The 19,486-nt window shown below is 34.2% G+C and overlaps 2 protein-coding genes across 2 annotated transcripts; both read right to left on the bottom strand.

The window, feature by feature from the left end:
- LOC116146092 (F-box protein SKIP23-like) lies at positions 1-1,152 on the bottom strand. The gene has a single exon (XM_031431505.1). The coding sequence runs from the start codon at positions 1,150-1,152 to the stop codon at positions 1-3; it is 1,152 nt and encodes a 383-aa protein (XP_031287365.1).
- Positions 1,153-8,604: 7,452 nt separating this feature from the next.
- LOC116146076 (F-box protein SKIP23-like) lies at positions 8,605-11,868 on the bottom strand. Its single transcript, XM_031431488.1, has 2 exons — positions 10,980-11,868; positions 8,605-8,805 (listed from the first exon to the last, which is right to left on the bottom strand). The coding sequence occupies exon 1, from the start codon at positions 11,616-11,618 to the stop codon at positions 10,983-10,985; it is 636 nt and encodes a 211-aa protein (XP_031287348.1). The 5' UTR covers positions 11,619-11,868; the 3' UTR covers positions 8,605-8,805; positions 10,980-10,982.
- Positions 11,869-19,486: the final 7,618 nt, after the last annotated feature.

Here is a 19,486-nt window from a genome sequence, read left to right as displayed (position 1 = left end):
CTACTTAAGCCATGTGGGAGGTGGCCAAAATAATTTAGAATAACCTGGGAAAGCACCGAGTGGCGCAGCTATTTGAGTCTCCAGGTCAAAAAGGCCAGTATTGACACCAGGATGATGCCTATTAACCCTGTAAAACTCATCATCCGCGAAGTAAACACAGTTGGGTTTAACCCCAGCGAAGTCCTTCGTGGAAACAGAGAACGTGCAATCCTCACCCACAAACAGCGCCCGATCCCTCAACTCGTTTCGCAAAGGCAGCCACTCGCGCCTCTGCTCGTCGAGTTTGAACACAATTAAACGGATTGGACAGTCTTCTTCATCAATATCCATATGGCAAGCACAACATTCTTCCACCCAGAACTTATCAACCAGGTACATTCCATCAGAGGAATCCACAAGATATTTGAACCCGCTACTCCATCTCTGAAGCGGGCCCGCAACTTCAAAAATATCCAAAGTTTCTGGATCCACAGTCATGGTCACACCCCGAGTGCCCATGGCGTAGAATTTGTTATCATGATAAGAAATATCTTCAAAACGAAAACCATTTTCAACAACGGCAATGTTGAGCCAATTGCGGGTTGAAAATCTCCATATCCCCACCCTCCCGCCACTAACGAGAGCCATGACGCAGAAGCCACCAAGCGGAGAGACAACAACTTTTTCAAAGTACAATATGTGCCTTGCAATGGATGGCGAAACCAATTCAAGGCGGAAAGATTTAGCTATCTCCTTGGCGCGATATTCGAGAAGGTTTAGTGTTTTTGGCAACTTCCTGGTCACTTGGTTAACGTAAATTCTCGAAAGAGGGTCTTCGAGAATGACTTTTCCTGGCTCGATCTCTTCCACTCTGACCAACCAAGTCTTGGTGGTCAGATGGGTATTGGAGATTTTGTTTATGGGCTCCAACGCGTATATTGTCGATTCTGCAAGAACAAACTCTTCCCAACGGTCAAGGGCGACACACAAGGGGTAGTAAACTTTGATTTTCTTATGGGGAGATATGGGTATTCTCGGACGTTCGGCTGAATCAAAAAAAGAATTACAAACTGCGCGGAAATGGTGTGTGTCAAACCGATCGTCGAGGTATTCAGCGATCACACTTAGTAAGTGATTGGGAAGCTCAGAGTAGTCTGGTAAGGTTAAGTCCATTGTTAGCAAAGACAAATGAGATGCTAAACGTAGAGAGAATGAAAAAGAAGGTGATTTTTTTGAAGATGAAGGAGGCTTTGTAGTGGACGAAGAGGAAGATGAAGGGTTTTTATAGGCCAGGCCGCCAGGACTTCTGCCCTTAAGAGTGAAATGGCCATTTTAGCCTTGGTGATTATAGTATCTAAAACACCCAAATAGTTTGAAAAACATCTATATGATCCCTCTCTTATTAGGGTCATGTATGCATTATTTTTTCTTTTCTTAGTCTTAGACACCAACGTCATTGGTATATTTGAAATGATTATTTACAAGAACATATATATTTTTATTGATTTAATGTATAGATGATTTGGTGTACAAATTCTTCGATTCAATATCGAGAGTTTGTTAATATTCAAATAATGGATAAATTGATAATTATATGTATCTAATTTTTTTTTTAGGTCTTTTTATAGCAATCAACATTAAAAGTAGGTTGTTTCCCAACCTAGCTTTAATGGAAAATTAAAATCCCAGTATTGTCTCACGAAAGTTGTACAAATATTTTCTATATTCAAATAATCAACTCATCTCACTTTCTTAACACTTTTGTCATTAATTCTCTCATGTTTTTTTTGCTAAAAACTTTTCCTTCTTCCCAAGATTGACGAATTGTTACCCCCTTTAATTTTCTTTCATTTTCTAGGGAAAATTCTTTGTTATTATCCAAGCAAAGACCCCATCAAAATATCACTTTATTTCACATTTTACATTAAACGTCACAAAAAGTCCAAGAGCATTTGTGACAAATCAAAATTCTCTTTTGAAATCGATTTTATAAATGCTATAACAAGTTCATGATAATAGCTACCAAAATATCTTTTTCGTTGTGTCAAGTTAAGGTAACAAATTCAATTTCTCAAATAAATACAAAGTGGGTGGGTGGTAAACCAATCTAAGCATTGTATTAGTATTATCATTATCATAGTTATTGTTATACCAATTCGTGATCAATCAGCCGCTAATTACACACAAACTAATATATCAACACACACAAGATAAAGAATACAATAATAACCAAATTTACCGTGGTTCACCTTTAAAAATAACCGGAAAGACTACGTCCACGTTGAGCTCCAAGAATTTGGGGTTCACGGCACTAGGAATAAAGAGTTCTTTACAGATTACAACGATTATCAAAGGCACGCACAACTCTCAATCTTGAACAAACCACCCAAACCACCCAAATCGTTAATCTATAGAGAAACCTGGACCAGCCTCTCTAATCCTGAAGGAAATACTATCCTCACAGTACAATTGCAAAGATTGTAACACCGATTACACAGATTTGAGATAAGATTGAAGAACCCTAACCAAAGCACCAAGAATCCTAATTCGAACACACAAGAGAGAGCTACTATAATCTACAAAAAAGCTTGCTTATATAGGGTTGACTTGTTGGATAAATTCTAGCCATTGGATGTTGATTGCTTCAACGGCTAGGATTGTCTCATATGAGTATAAAAAACAGCAACGTGTTGATAAGTATTGTATGCAGAAACGTCAACGTTTTGGGCTTCACACAATTAACCGTTATCAACTTCAACATCACATGAATCAACAAAAACGATATGCTTTTTGCCTTTACAAATTTCAATTCGTACATAAGTACTCTCTCTAATCCCATCTTTCTCCCGACTTTGTTTGTCCTCATTCCTTGAATATTATCCCCACGACTCTTAACTCAAATTATCAATTGATTAAAAGAGGAGAAGTCTTTGAGAAAGATACAAAGATATTTTACTCTAATAACATTTACCGTAGCATTAATGAGATGTTAGATACATTCTATGGACAATTATATATATTGAACTAGGGAATTATTCTATAGAAGAGATTATAGATAGTTTTATAACTATCCAGGTGTCTTTAAAATTTGCATCCGAGATGGGTAAAGGGCAATTTGGGTGATCACAATTGTTTGAAATTTACAATGAATAAATATATGGAAATGAACATGAATTTTACTAAGGAGTTACGACAAACTCTGTCAGACGAAAGCATTTTACAGAATTCTAAATATACAAGAAGACATTTATATCTTAATTACATCAAATAATAAAATTATTTATTGTAATTTTCTGTAATATAAGATCATAAAGCTCTTCTTTTTACTGTAATATAGAGAACCCTTTTGTTCAATATCTTGTCACATATAATAGAGAGAGCATAGCCCGTAGTGGAAGGACAAAATAATTAAGGGAAATTTTTTTATTTTTATAGATTTTGGGAAAGGATAAATACATCAAAATTATCATTTGAGAAAGTAATTTCTATTTATATGAAAAATGAGTTGTGATATGACTCTTCTTGCTTTTCTCTTTTATCATATTTTGGGCTGTGCATGCATTGCATTGTTTCTGGTTTTTTATGAATCAAGAACACGAAAATCAAACTAATAGATGCAGGCCTATTTATTGCCATAATGAGCAAAAGTTGACGACCCTCAAGACTTTGTAATCCGAAAGCATAATTCTTTTACACTCAAATTTTTCTTCTCCATTGCAAGCTGGGAATCTTTCTTTTTTTCTTCTTTATTTTCTGGTTTTCTCTTTTATCGTGATTCTGGGTTCGGCATGTTTCTGGTTTATGAGGAATCAAGAACAGCGAAATCAGAGGAGAAACACAGGGCTATTCTTTTCCTTAAATTGGGAAAAGTAGATTAGGATGAGGACTTTATCAACCGAAAGCAGAATTCCTTTTGACAAAATTTTATTCAAATTTCAAAAAAAAAAAAAAAAAAAAAAAATTGTCTTGTTTATTGTAAGATCACCATTCTGGTTTCGAGGCAACTGGGTTTGGAAACATTTGGTTAAGCTGGGAATCTTTCTCTTCAGTTTTTCTTTTTTTGGCTAGAAAATATTTCATTTATTGTTATATGCTCCATTCAATGAAAATAATTCGCCGTTTTTGAAACATGGATGTTTTAGGTCATGTTTATGCTTCAATAATTGGAAAAAATGGAAGCATATGTATTACTTAATAATGGAAGACAAATATAAAATATCCCCCATTTAAATCCAATACATTATTCATAATAAAATTAAAAAAAAAGTATCAATAATATTGAAAGTATATATAAAAAATATTATGTTGATATAGCAATTCATTTTGATTATGTGAATTGTGATGTGAAACAACATAGATATATTGTTACACTATTTTGGGAGCAAAGGAGTCTAAATGGGAAATTAAGAGGTTGGGAAAAAATTAAAACAGAAACCAGCAATGTTAACCACCCGAGTGGTCGAATAGGATGATAGAGACTCTTAGGTGTATTACACAAGAGATATTGAGTTCAATTTTTCTCAGTTGCTAATAGGGGTGTTCACTGAAATGTTTATCTGATCGTTAACTTTAGGGCTTCGGGAGATTAGTCGAAGTGTATGCAAATCAGCCCGGACAGCCCCGATCATCAGAAAAAAAATAAAAAAGTTTTTTGGCTTGGCAAAACCATTGATTAAGTAGAGAAGATGAAATATTCTAGTAAATCCTACATAAATTGTAATGTTTCAACACAAAATCAGTCATCCGAAGCACCCATAATAAGCAGTAAATTACAAGGTATTCACTCCAAAAATATGTGGGTTTAAATTATTAAGAGATTTATTTTGTTATAATAGACTCTTCTTGCTTTCTCTTTTGTCATAATATTGGGGTCTGAATTGTTGCTGGCTTTTGACGAATCAAGAACACCAAAATCAGAGGGTAGATGCAGGCCTATTTATTGCCTTTAATGGGGAAAAGTAGATTAGACAGAAGACTCTGTGAACCGAAAGCAAAACTCTTTTTGCAATCTATAACATTCAAATTCATTTCTATTGCTTATTGTAAAGTCATATAGATCAAGATACATTCATAATAAGTAACATGGATTGAAAGAACTTAAGATTCCATAGCCAGTTATTGGGAGTATATTAAATTAATAAAGTATTTCACTTTGTTTATGAGACATGTGATGTGATAAAAGATTGTTACTTTGTTACATTATATTGGCAACAAAGAGGGCCAAATACACAGAGTTATTTCATGCTTAAAATGTGAAAATAAGTTAGGTTTGTTTGGTATACAAAAAAAGCTAAAGAATTCTTTTATCCTTTCACTACAATTTACTCAAACAAGTTTTATCAATAAGGGCCTTGATTAGATTCAATTATAAACACCGCCATTGCTGGTTTCAAGCTTATCAGTATGAGGTTAAAGATCCATTGCAGCTTTCGGAGCCGCTTCCTTTACTTTCCCTCCTGGTAAAGTTCAGGTTTCTCAGCCAGGCAAACTTTATGATTAAGTCGAGAAAATGAAATTCTTGTAAACCCAATATAAAATGTAGTGTTTTTAACACAAAACCAGTCAGCTCGAGCAAACATTTTTGTGTCCACGAATTTATAGAACAAAGTTAACACACATACGTTAACAAGAGCACCCATATAATTAATTAATTACCATATATCGACTCCAAAAATATATGGTTTTAAATCAAAATAATGTTCAATTAGCCTTAGTAGTTTATCCACCCCTCGACTAGTCCTTAGGGCATCACGGCCCCCCACTTACTTATCCTCAGGGTGCCACATCCTTCCACTTAAATTGTGGATGTTTAGATTGTGAATTGAACTTAATACCGACCAATCTATACTATTCCTAATTTGCCCTAACTATCTGGACTATCTATGGATGGGTTTACATTTTACAAGTTTCACATTATGAATTTATTAAGTTGTGTTATTATAGTGCTGTAATTTACCAAAATCCTATCTTTTATTACCTTGTGTTTAAAATTGTATTTGTCACTTGTTGATGTATAAAAAATAGTGAATATCTTGACATAAACCAAGTGAAAATGTTAAAACAAATAGCATGATGATAGTAGCAAGGAGTGGCTGGCTTCATATGACATTTTTCTTTAATTATTCTAGTAACCACGAGAATAAAGATGAAAGACAGCTTCATGCCCAAAATAGGCAAATTTTAATTTAATTGGGTGGAGGGGGAAGAATAACCTTCTCTTTACGCCTAAATTTGACGTTTTCTTACTAAGATTTTTTCAATCTTTTTATCGTGTCTTCATAGATTTATCTCAACATCTTCTTTAATATGTTTTGTAAGAAAAATCATTTTTTAAGGGTTAGTAGTATCTATACGTTCCATAGCCGATTTTTGTCTCTAAAACCTGCATTCAGTTAATCAACATTTAGCGGTTTAAGTACAAAACCCAATTCAGCATTTTCAAGAGCTAGCCGAGTGCAAGAAATATAGTCCAAATGATTAGAACGAATTAGAAATATTATGGATAAATGCACTTTTTCATTTTGGATTCTCTATCTGAGCATCCGCGGTTTAAGTGGAAGATCGTTGTAATGGGTTACTATAGATATCTCCTCCGAAGATTAATCAAGGTATGCGTAAGCCAGTACGAATACCTTGATTTATATATATAGGATCCATGGATAATCATCATCAGTCATAACTAGTGAATAATGGTTGAAGTGAAGGTCGTTCATAAATATCAAAGTGTGTAAAACTATAATGAGGCATGTAAATTTTTTTCATTATTTTGGTAATAAATTAGAAAAGTTACTTAATCCCTAAAATAGGCAAAGTGAGTTAGGCCGTGGGTGCAAAAACTGAATTGCTTTTGTCTTTTGACTCAGCCTGCAATCCATCCACTACTTCAAGACGACAGTAATATTCCATTTGAATGTAGACCTCGCATGAACTTTCAATTACTTACTCTACCTTTCTTGGTTCTAATTCAGTACGTTCACCACTCAAGGTTAGAGAAACAGTTTTTTCTTCATATTTTGATCTCTTTATCGATCTATAATTCCCGCATATACTTACTTCAATCTCTTGTTTAATATAGTTTAAATGGTTCTTCAGAGGTAGTTTATCGACAAATTTTCAATTATCCTTATATGTTTCACACAATCAAACCAATATATTAAATACGAACACATAACTCAGATTACCTTTGTTGGTTTTAAGTCCAGATTATACTTTGCAAAACAGTTAAATAAGCACATATTTTTTTAGAAGGCGCGTAGAAGTTGTCATGATGATGCACAAAAGGGTATTCAATTAGCTAACCTACAAATGTTCAACCTAATATTTAACTAACGTACGCACACTTTAACTAATCTTCATAATGAGTTATCTCACAACAACCCACCGTCATGATTTTCCAAGTAAATCATGAACAATATAATCGAACCTGAGACTATAGGTTCTACCAATTTGCAACTCTCTTAGTTCGCCTTTACCATTGGCTATCCATGGGTGGGTGACATTGTTATTTTCTTTCACTGTTGTAGAAAGAATGATGCTAAAGATGAAGGCTATTTACGGGCCTAAAATAGGCAACTAAATCAAGTTCTGAAACAAAGTAATAATTTGTCAATTGGATGTGGACCATTCAAACGCAATTTAAATTTTATTTGGGAGGATAATTATCTTTAGACATTTTATCACAACTTCTATATAGATATGCTCCACTTTTCAGAACCTTTTTTTTTTTTTTTTTTTTTGTATCTATTTATATATCTCTAATTCCTTAATATCTTCTTCAATACAAAGAAAAAGCATTCATGAGAGAGATTTATGGACAAATACGTACCACACAATCAAACATGTATACTAAATAAGATCAAATAATTTAATTATGGGGTAAAATATATCCAATATAAACCAAGATACTTTCATAATAATTAAAAAAAAAAAAAGAGCCTATCAAACCAGAATTTTCTGAGCGATGGCATGTCTAGGCTGCACAGGCATCACACTATGCCCGGAATTACCCTCTGCATAATCAGTTTTGTCTTTAAAACCTCCATTCAGGTCACTGATATTTTAGTCAAGAATTCATAGCCACAAAATATTAGACAAAAATGAACCAAAACTATGCCATTGCATCGTCATTTTACAAGTTTGAGAGTGAAACCGTGTAGATAAGATATTAAGCAAAGTAAACAGAAACCAAATGCAAGAATATAACTTTCATCGCTTTGTACTAGTCAACAATGGCTGAAGGTGGACCATTAATTTTATCACCCTGTAATTTTTTTTCATTAATTTGGTAATAAATTGAAAGAGTTATTTAATGCCTAAAATAGACAAAGTAACTTAGGCTGTAAAAGCAAAATCTGAATTGTTTGTCTTTTGACCCAGCCTGCAATCCACTAAATGAAAGACAATAATTATATGCCATTTAAATGTGGACCGTTAACTTTCAATTACAAACTCTACCTTCCTTGGTTCTTAGTTCACCACTCTAGGTTTGGGAGAGAATCTAAAAATCGATGATTTAGATAATAATCGATTAAAAAAAAAAAAGAATTAAAAAGGGAAATGTATAATAAGGAGAATTAAAAAACACTATTATATCAACGTAAGTACCCATAGTTCACATATATGATATATGCATGCTTAGTAGGTTAAACCAACACAAGGGCCGGTGGCTAAAAACAGTGTGCATATCCCCTATATTATATACTCAAAATACCATATAACTTGGGAAAACAAAAACTAAGAACCACAAGTGGTACCAAAGACTGAGTCAAATCTATTCAGGCTTTTTAAGTCTTCACATTGATGCAAAACAGCCTTTAAGAAACTAACCTGCAATGATCAAGTCCAAAAGCAAAATCATTTCCAAGATAAATAAAATATTCTGGTATGCAAAACATCCCAAGGCAATGCAAAACTCTTTGTAAAAAAAATCAAACATAATTAACAAAACCAATTGAAAATGATAATGTGAATAAAAAATAAGTCATAAAAGGAGAGTTTTCAAATTAGAGAAAACAGTAAAAACTTCAAGAGATACAAACCATGACACATAGGTTTGTTAGTTCATTCTCATTTTTCAGAGTACTACGTAAAGAGAAAGCAAAGTATAAGCAACATGAACTCCACGAATAAGGATCACTCACTGCAAGTGAATAATAGTTGAAGGTAGCACATGAATTTTGAAAACTATTCCTAAAATTGTATAGTCCGAGAGCTAAATGCATTCCAACCAGACATATTTGAATTTTATTCGTAATTTTAACCATCCAGCAAACAGACATGAATCATACGAAAGAAGATTCTCATGCACAAATGACTAAAACAAAAAATATTGAAAAAACGAGCATTGTGAGGTACTGCAACAAGAGTAAACAATAAGGAAAAGCAAAGTAAATCTAAACCTACTAAAAACATAAAATGAAAGACAAAATCAATTTGTTTATCAAAAGGTTCTATTGTTTTGTCAATACCATGTTAAAAATAAAGTAATTCCTATGCTTATTTAATGGTCTCCAATTTACACATCAATAACTAAACTAACAATAAAGCTTTGCTTTAAGAATAAGGGAGAAAGACCATAAATTATACCTTAGGGTTTTATTCATTGAGCCAAATCCTAAGTAGAATATGGAAAATAAATAACTAGACAATAAAATCAATTTATAGAAATAAATAAAAATCTCTTCTACCGAACAGGCAAGAAGAACAATCCAAATAAAGAGGTCTTCTCTCTTATTCAACCTAGGGGAAAGATAAAAATAAATACTAGAGAAATTACATTAAATCCCTAAATTCTCTAGGCTGTCCTGTATCACCTATACCATGCTTTTGCCATGTAAACTTACCTATAAACTTGATTGAAAATAAGAATTTTAGTTTATGACTTCTTTTAATTAGAAAAATGTATAGCAGCATTTTGATGGACCCTGAAGTACTTATTAAGATCAATTTCTTGTCCCTCAAAGGGCCAAAAAGCTGCAAATTGTGTTTTTATATTCTTCCATGTATGTTGATCAACTTGCATTAAAAAGAAAGACAAGAAAATAAACTCAACAAAACCTCACCTTAACCATGTTTCGAATTACAAATTTTCATCTTCTATTCTAGTTTTACAAATGGCCATGTTGTTTAGAATCATTGACCACATTATCATTTTTGCTGACTTGTGCCACGCTAATTTTCATCTTCCTTATCATGACATGTTAAAGTTGCACCATGACTATTAGCATGATAAGTGGTATTGTAGCTGAAAAATAAAGAGAAATCATTTTGGATTATATTCTCATCTTCTCTTTTGTTGGTGCTATCCTTAAAATAATTCTCTAAACTTTTTGTCTTGTTTCCTGACTCCTCTACATTAATCCTTAGCATATGTTCATTTTTTAATCATGTTCGCTTTTATGATTAATTGCTTCCATAAGACAATTTCTACTGGTTAATTCTTTATTGATTTTTGAGCAGTCTGAAATTACTCTCGCATTCATCCATCATGTGACCATAGATGAATAAGGTTTCCTAGACATAATAGTCCAATATCATAAAACATTGGCACAACCCAAGTGCAGAAGATTTATTTATCTGCATTTAGGCTATTTGAGCAGTGTCATTATTCATCTACATTTATTATTTTGAGCAAAGATACTAAATGTTTTTCTCATCATGGTAAATAAAACTTGTTAGACCTCATACTTGCTCCTCGGTTCCTATCCCTTAAACCCCTCCAGGGCGATTGAAATCCTCACTCTTATGCCGAGGTCTCAATTTTGAGTCCACCCTCTCATGCCTGGGATGTTTCACCAACAATCCCATCAGAAAATCAGAATATGCTATGCATATTTCATTGTTACAATTTCTTTTTCCCTTTTAATTAGTCCTACCATTCTTCTAAATTTTAATAGAAAACACAAATATACTAGGTAATTTCAACTTTTCAGATTATAGAGAATATAATAATAATACAATTAATATTTAAAATAATTAGAAGAGAAAAGAAAAACACTTACTAATTACTTAGTCGGCTTAAGCCACACGGGAGGTGGCCAAAATATCTTAGAATATTCAGGGAAATCTGAGAGTGCCCCAACAGTATCATCCTCCAAGTCGTATATCCCAGCATCCCATCCAGGGTGATCATCACGACCTTTATCAAAGGAATCGTCAGTAAAATAAACACAATTCTTTTTACACCCTGCAAACTCTTTAGCTGAAATAGAGAACGAACAATCCGAACTACAGAACAACACTCTGTCCTCCAAGTCATTCATCACCGGAAACCACACATGGTTCTCCTCGTCGAGCTTAAACACATTCAAACTAACTGGATAAGACCTTTCATCAGAATCGTCCTCAAAGCCACACTGGATGAAGTCCTCAAAAAAGGGTTTATCAATAAAAAACAGTTCCTTACAAGACGGCACCAAGTACTTATAATTCCCATTACCCATTGGACCAGAAACTTCACTAACTTTCAGAGACTTCAAATCCACGGTTATAGCATGACCCATGGACGTCAAAGCGTAAAATTTATCATTATGATAAACTACATCTTCGAAGAAAATCCTATCAGAACCAAAATTAATCGTAGTCCACTCCTCATCTCCCTTCCTCCACACCCCCAGTTTCCCGCCAGTATAAATCCCCATAACCGTAAACCCATCTTTAATATCGTCAAGAGATGAAGAAACAACCACTTTCTTGAAAAAAGGACAGTGAATTCCAATTAACTCTTTACCTTTCTCAACATCAACTAACACAAGTCCGAAAAACTTTGGTCAATTCCTTGACCCGATAACCAGCAAACCAAGGACTTGGGTAACTTGTTGGACAAGTTTTTGAAAGGAAACCTAATAAACGGGTCAAGGACTTGAACTTTTTCAGAGCTTGACTCCTTGACTCGGACTACCCATGTTTTGGTGGTTTTGTAAGCGTTGGAGATTTTGGTAAGGGGTGTGATGGCGTAAGGTGGACGGGAGCATAAATTTGGTGTTGAGGTTAGGGTTTGGGTTGATAGAGCTTGGGCGACACTGGGGGGAGGGGAAGCTCGAGACCGTAAGTGGAGAAATGGGTTTTGGAGGGGATGGGACTGAGCGCAGAAATGAGTGGCAAACGGCGCGAAAACAGAGGAGATCGATTCGCGTGGGGAGGCATTTGGCGATTAAGAGGAGTACGAGGTCTGGGAGACTTGACCATTGACCGTGGCGGTGGTGGTGGTGGTGTCCATAGTTGGGAAAGAAATGAAACCCTACCCCTAAATCCAAGGTGTCAACTGAAGAAGGCGAAGAAGTTTTAGAAACCGAAATTGGTGAGTGGTTTTATTTAACATCGAAACCGAAAATCTCCAGATTTTATCTCGGTCAAAGCCGTAGGGGCCCAATGTGGGGTCGGGCTGTCTTCCTAATTGGCCCCAATTAGAAAATATTGACCACAAAGTTGTTGGCTGACAAGCAATTAACATCTGAAACGGATCCAAGTTTACTTTTTTTGACCCAATAGAATAGATTTGCTGAAATGCCGATTTAGAATCAAATTTGTCGGCTGAAAGTTGTATTTTCTTTTCTACTAGTTATAGATTGTCTTTAGTTTATCATTCTATGAATAATCAAATGTCCTCTTAAGTACGGGTGTACATTATTTGACTTTAGTTAAACATATCTTAATCCTTTTTTACCACGTTATCTTTCGTATAATATAAATTGTGAAGTTGTGCTGTTAATGTTTATCAACTTTGAAGGAATACAGGATTCAATTAGAATTTCCTACTCTTTGTCATCAAAACTTGCTAATTTAATTACCATAGCCAGGATAATCTCTGAACATCTACGCACAATCGCAGAATCTCTCAATACACGGATCGAAACCCTTATTGGGCTGTTTGTAACTCATTTCGTTCCCAGTTCCTCCTCCACCCCGCCACTCTCGCATTACAAGATTCCCTTCCGCAGGGTGAAAGACGACGGCCACTTGAATCAAGAATCCACTGTTTACGCCATTCAACCCTGGACAAATCCACCGAAACATGGTTGGTTAAAGTAGAAGAGTCAAACTCTGGCAAAATCCAGGTCATGGATCCCTGTTTAAACTTCGTACAAGAAACTCTTCCGAGATGTTGCCCGAGTCTTTTAACTTGCTGGATTATCGCGCAAGGAAGTTGCTAAATCGTCGACTCGAGATGGTATCAAATTCTAATCCTTTTTACGTTGAAAAGGCTATCGTCTGTTCAGTGATGATAAAGCTGGTGAGTTCGTACTAATGGCGTTGATTAGTGAAGGCCGAGTGGGCGTGTGGCGAAGCAAAGACGAGAGATGGGCGATTATAGATTTTGGTTATGAAAGTTTTTACTGTAAAGATATCATTTATCACAACAAGAAACTCTACGCTATGGGATTCGACGGCATCACTGGGGCAGTGGATCCCAAGTCTCTAAACGTCACTGAAGCTGCCGCAGCTCTGGAAAATCCCAATCACATCTTATGATGCACTCTCTGGTAAAATCAAGGGATGATTTGTTTCTGATCAACAAGTTGGTTATAAAAATACTCACAACATGGTCCTCTTTGGGTCGGATTCGTTTGGATGTTTTCAAGCTTGACGAAGAGAAATGCGAGTGGATTGAAGAGATGGATTAAAAGATCAAGTGTTGTTTTTAGGTGAAGATGGTTCGTTCATGCTTTCAGCGAAAGAACTCCCTGCGTGTGAAAGGGAATTGCGGTTACTTGATGTATATGGATTTGGGTGGAGCTGATTTTAAATTTTATCACCCCACAGAGGCTGTTGCGTATTTTGACTTGGAGGATCCGTCGCGAGATCTCAACCGGCGGCTCTTTCAAAATACAGAGGCATTTGGCCTCCACCCACTTGTCTCAGACAGAAGCAGAATTCCTGCTGAATGAATGTAAAGTTTATTTTTTTATTTTTTTTAATTTTATTTGATTGTAACCGCCTCATCCACGGAGAAGTAGAATTTGAAGCTGGCATGGTTGAAAAATCAGATCCATGATGTATAAGTTTGATTTTCTTTCAATGTCAAATGTTTACAGGTTATTTAATCAGTAGTCAAATTCAATCCAAATTAGTACTGTAATAACAAATGGTTTTCTAATATGTGTTTATGTAGAATTAAGAATAGAAATATAATTGAATAGGAATTAAAAATAAAATTTATAAATTTTGAGTCCTATTAAAAATAGTATCTCATTATTATCTATAAAAAATGAGTTAAATCCTCAAGTTAAAAAATTCAAAAAAATAGAAAGAAAAACCAAACGGAGGTTCAGAAAAACATAGCTAATATGTGAGGCTTGTAAGAGACTCTTTCAATTTTTCCTTTTTCTTCGTAGTGAAATTTGCCTTATATTAGTTTATTTATTTGCTATTGATTCGCTTATCTTCGTTTCCAGATTTAGGGTTTGTTAGCATCCAATTAAGTCTGACAACATTTTCAGGTTAAAATACTAAAATTATATTCAAGTTCCAAAGTGATGATAATAACATAGCGATTTATAGTTCCCAAACGTCATGATCTCCCATCCCTAGGCTATGAGCCATTACATTTGTCTTTTCATCTTTTAATTATTTATTTTCTTCCTTATCTCATCGACGTGGTGAAGACTCGTACATTTATGTGATGAAGTTTACGCAAATCTCTAATTGATTCAAAGCGTAACTTATAAGAGAAAATAATTCTTCTGTTTACTTCTATTTCATTTAGCTAACGGGATTAATTAGATTAATTAAAATATTATATGCATGGGACACAAAAGAATTATGGTGTTTATTTGTTGTACGATCAATCCTCAAAACGCTTATTCACGTGTTATTCTGTCTTAAGTTAATTTTATTTACAAATTTGTTATAAATTTATTTTTCACCTAGATTAAGGATTGATTTTTGATGCAAACCACACTTGTACATGAAAAACAAACACAAAAAAACAATAAAAGACAATAAACATAGAATTTGTATATAGCATCCGAACTACTTTAAAAATTTCTTGTTATTTTTTTTATTTTATTTTTTTTGTCGTTTGTGTTTTTTATTCATTGATCCAACATCGCATTGCAGATTTCATACAATTTGTTACACATGTTTCATCACGGAATCTAGTATTTTTTATTGGTGCAAATCACAATATTTTTTTTTAATTATTATTATTATGATAATATATTGCCAATTATCCTAATAATTTGCATTCCAAAAAAAAAAAAGACTACATTATATTAGTGATTTATTTGTTTTTAAATTCAGTAACTTATGTTAATTCATAGTTAATAACTAAATATTTGTCAAAAATTGGATTCTCATTTCTTTAATTTAAAATAACAGGGGAGAGATAAATAAGTATACTCTCTTTTTCTTTTCTTAATTTCTACGTTTTCTAAATATACTTCTTCTTCCACTTTTCTTAGTTTCTAATCAAACTAAAGACGAAAACTAAGTTGGTGGGTGGACATGCAGCCGAAAAAAAGATTGAATATTTATAGAGTGAATGACAATTTCCCACGCAAGGTTTGCGTAATTATATTTTTCCACCTATAAATTTTGAGAAAAACAAATTATCACCCATAATCGTCAATCTCTGTCAATGAAATATGTTGTGATAAAGTTGTAAAAAGACTATAATACCGTAACGATTTGACTTTATAATTTTTAACGAGACTGAATAACATTTTTCCACCCAAACTTTGTTAAATGTATTTTTCGCACTTGGTTGGGTGTGATTTTGGGCTAATCGCACTTGATCGGTGCAAATCCTACCGAATTGCACCTGATCGGGTGTGAATTAGTCGGAATTGTTGGGTGCGATTCTGGCCACCAAATTAATATAAACCAAACTAAGGCTGAAAAATGTATTTAATAAAGTTTGGATAGGAAAATGTTATTCAATATCATTGAAAAATATAGGTAAATAATTTTTTAGTAGCTTTATCCCTGTTATTAATAGATTCCATGGATCAAGATTGAAGATGGGTGCGAAATTGTTTTTCTCAAAGTTTATGGGTGGAAAATGTAATTACGGCAAACCTTGCATGGGATTCTTTTTCTTTATTCTCTTCAGTAGGCTTTCACGAGGATCAAGTTATCTTTATCGATCCTTTCGTGTTAATATAAATTACAATGCTAATTTTACAAAAATAAATACAAAAAGGCATACAAAATCAATTGTAATCTTTGATTTTTATGATTTTTCTCTCTTTTTCTTTTTCTGTATTTATTTATTTTTTTTTTTTTTTACTATATCATTTTGTAACCCTCTTTGTATTAGAATCACATTTTTCTAATATAAATTATGATGTTAAAGCATATCAACCTTGAAGGAATAATATAGGATTCAATTGTAATTTCCTACTTTCTTCTTCCTCTTGTGATCAAAACTTGCTAATTTAATTGCCATTGCCATGGACAATCTCCCTGAACATCTACTCGCTACAATCGCAGAATACCTCAACACACGAATCGAAACTCTCTGTTTTCGCGCTGCTTGTAACTCATTTCGTTCCTCAGTCCCTCCTCCACTCCTGCCACTCTCGCATTTCAAGATTCCCTTCCCGCCAGGCATGACAGACGACGGCCACCTTGAACTCACCGAATCAACTGTTTACGCCATTCAACCCCTGGACAAATCCACCGAAACATGGTTCGTTAAAGTAGAAGAGTCAAAAAAAAAACAACACAACTTGGCAAAATCCAGGTTATGGTCCCCTGTTTAAAACTTCGTATCAAAACTCTTCCAAGATGTTGCCCGAGTCTTTCAACTTGCTGGATTATCGCGTCAAGGAAGTTGCTAAACCTTTCGACTCGAGAAGGTATCAATCTCTCCCTTTTACGTTGAAAAGGCTTTCGTCTCTTCCGATGATGATAAGCTGGTGAGTTCGTACTAATGCGTTGATTAGTGAAGGCCAGAGTGGGCGTGTGGCGAAGCAAAGACGAGAGAGGGCGATCATAGATTTTGGTTATGAAAGTTTTTACTGTAAAGATATCATTTATCAAACAAGAAACTCTACGCTATGGATTCGTAGGCGTTACTGGCGTGTGATACCCAGATCTCTGAACGTCACTGAAGCTGCCGCGGCTCCTGAAAATCCCAATCACATCTCTGATTGCACTCTCTGGTAAAATCAAGGGATGGATCTGTTTCTGATCAAAACGTATTGGTTATACAAATACTACCAACATGGTCCTCTCTGGGTCGGATTCATTGGATGTCTTCAAGCTTGACAAACAGAAATGCGAGGATTGAAAATGGATTGAAACGATCAAGTGTTGTTTTTTAGGTGAAGATTGGTTTCTTTCATGCTTTCAGCCAAAAGTCTACTGCGTGTAAAGGGAATTGCGGTTACTTGATGTTATGGATTTGCGCGGAGTTGAGTTTTGATTTTTATCCTCCCACAGAGGATGTGCGTATTTTGACTTAGAGGATCCGTCGGTGGGATCTCAACCGGGGGCTCTTTCAAAATATGGGAGGCTTTCTGGCCTCCGCCCACTTGGCTCAGGCAGAAGAGAATTCCCGCTGAATGAATGTAACTTTTTTTTTCCTTAATTTTATTTTGATTGTAACTGCCTATCATTCGCGAGAGAACTTGAAATTTACATGGTGTAAAGCATCATGTGCAATGTTTACGATTATTTATTTATCTTGCAGGTCTTATTTAGTAATTGTCGATCCCTATGTTCCGAAAGATTTAATTTTAAAACGTAGTCATGAAGAATATTAAAGTTCCGAAGTGATGGATTATAATTTATAACATTATTTTCTTATCTTAATTTATACTTTTATTAATTGGTCATTAATAAATATACCTCTTTTCCAGTTTTCTTAATTTCTATAAACTAAAGATGAAGACAATACAATATCCGAGACTTGAATCACCATTACGTAACTTAAATTACGAATGTTGACTCCATATGCCAGCAAGCCATGCAAGGACTCTGCAATGCTCATTTTTAATATATTCTTCATTATTAATATCAGGCCTGCAAGGACTCTGTAATATTTTCTTCATTAAATTAATATCAGCCCTGCAATGACTCTGTATTTTATATTTTGTATATAGTTCTTGTCAGTTTGTGGAGAATTTTCCTTCACATTGTTGATTCATTTTTCATTCTTTTTTAGTATCTATTCATTGATGTATGTTACTTAATAAAATAACATCTTTTTTAATCACTTATAAGTTGTACGTTATCTACTATATATTAAATACTTTTAAACTCCTTCGTAAGTACTTGTATATATTTTACTTAATTTGATATAATACTCTTATAAATAAAAAATGTTATACGGAAAGTTATATTTCTCCAATAAAAGTTCATACTAGAATTTTGAAAAAAAAAATCTTTTCTGTTTCAAGTCATCAATTGAATTTACTTAAAAACATTTAATCATAGCCCCTCACCCATATTTTTTAAACATTTTTTATATCTTTTCTTTCATTTTAAAATGAAATAAAATCTATCAAAATCATTTTTTTTTTCCACAATTTACAAACATTAATCCCATTTTCCACAGTTTATGTCGCAAATTCATACGGATTAGTCTTCTTATAAGTGGTCTTCAAATGAGTAATTATTTCATTTACAATGGCTTCAATTGTTTTGGTATTACTTAGAAGGAGTTAAAAGTATATATAGATATATATATATAATATATATATATATAATATAATATATATGGGTAATTTTGAAATTAATTTAGATTATTCTGAACGAGGGATAGTTAGAGAATTATGAAGTGCCATGGCAATGGCAGTCACTTTAAATAAGTCTATTGTCTCTATATTATTGTTAAATGTGGAAGCCTGAAAACAGCGTCGCTTAAGTAACTCTATACGGCGTCGTTTGGCGTATTAACTGGGCAAATGCAGACCACAGGATTCGTTTCAGATTGACGGCCAGGATCACTCACAGAGTAACCCATATATAAGCGCATGATACAGTCAGTCTGAGAGAGAAAACAAAGGAGGCTAGGGTTATTGTTTGAGTCGGCTATGTCTCTGGTTAGGGTTCAAATCAATTCCGATTGTGAGTATCAGTCGAGTGATTAGGGGCTTTAATCATTCAGGTGAGAGTGTTGTTCTCTCGGGTTTGGGATATTCTTAGAGTATCTTGTAAGGCTGAGGCTGTTGTGTAAAACGGGTGATCTTGGAGTGGAATCTGTGTAATCTTGACTGGTTGCGGGTAATCGAAGTGCAGCGAGCTCATACCTTTCTTGAGCTCAACGTGGATGTAGCTTATCCATAAAAGGATAAGTGAACCACGGTAAATTGTGGCGTGTTCTGTGTGCTTGATATCTGTGGTATTTCTTGTGTTTCTTGATTTGATTGTGTTGTGTGATAAATCAGTTCTTGCTACTTAGGCATAACATATATATATATATATATATAGGTAATTTTAAAATTAATTTAGATTTATTCTGAACGAGGGATAGTTAGAGAATTATTGAAGTGCATATGGCAATGGCATAACTAGGGCTGTTCAACGAGGCGAGCCGCTCGCGAGCCGGCTCGGCTCGGCT

This window comes from Pistacia vera, unplaced genomic scaffold (genome assembly GCF_008641045.1).
Source record: "Pistacia vera cultivar Batoury unplaced genomic scaffold, PisVer_v2 Contig471, whole genome shotgun sequence".
NCBI classification, from domain to species: domain Eukaryota; kingdom Viridiplantae; phylum Streptophyta; class Magnoliopsida; order Sapindales; family Anacardiaceae; genus Pistacia; species Pistacia vera.
This window is presented reverse-complemented; position numbering and strand designations above follow the sequence as displayed.

What these genes read in the sequence shown, in the direction of transcription:
- LOC116146092 (XM_031431505.1), bottom strand. Translation starts at nt 1,152, where the DNA reads ATGGACTTAACCTTACCAGACTACTCTGAGCTTCCCAATCACTTACTA.
- LOC116146076 (XM_031431488.1), bottom strand. Translation starts at nt 11,618, where the DNA reads ATGGGGATTTATACTGGCGGGAAACTGGGGGTGTGGAGGAAGGGAGAT.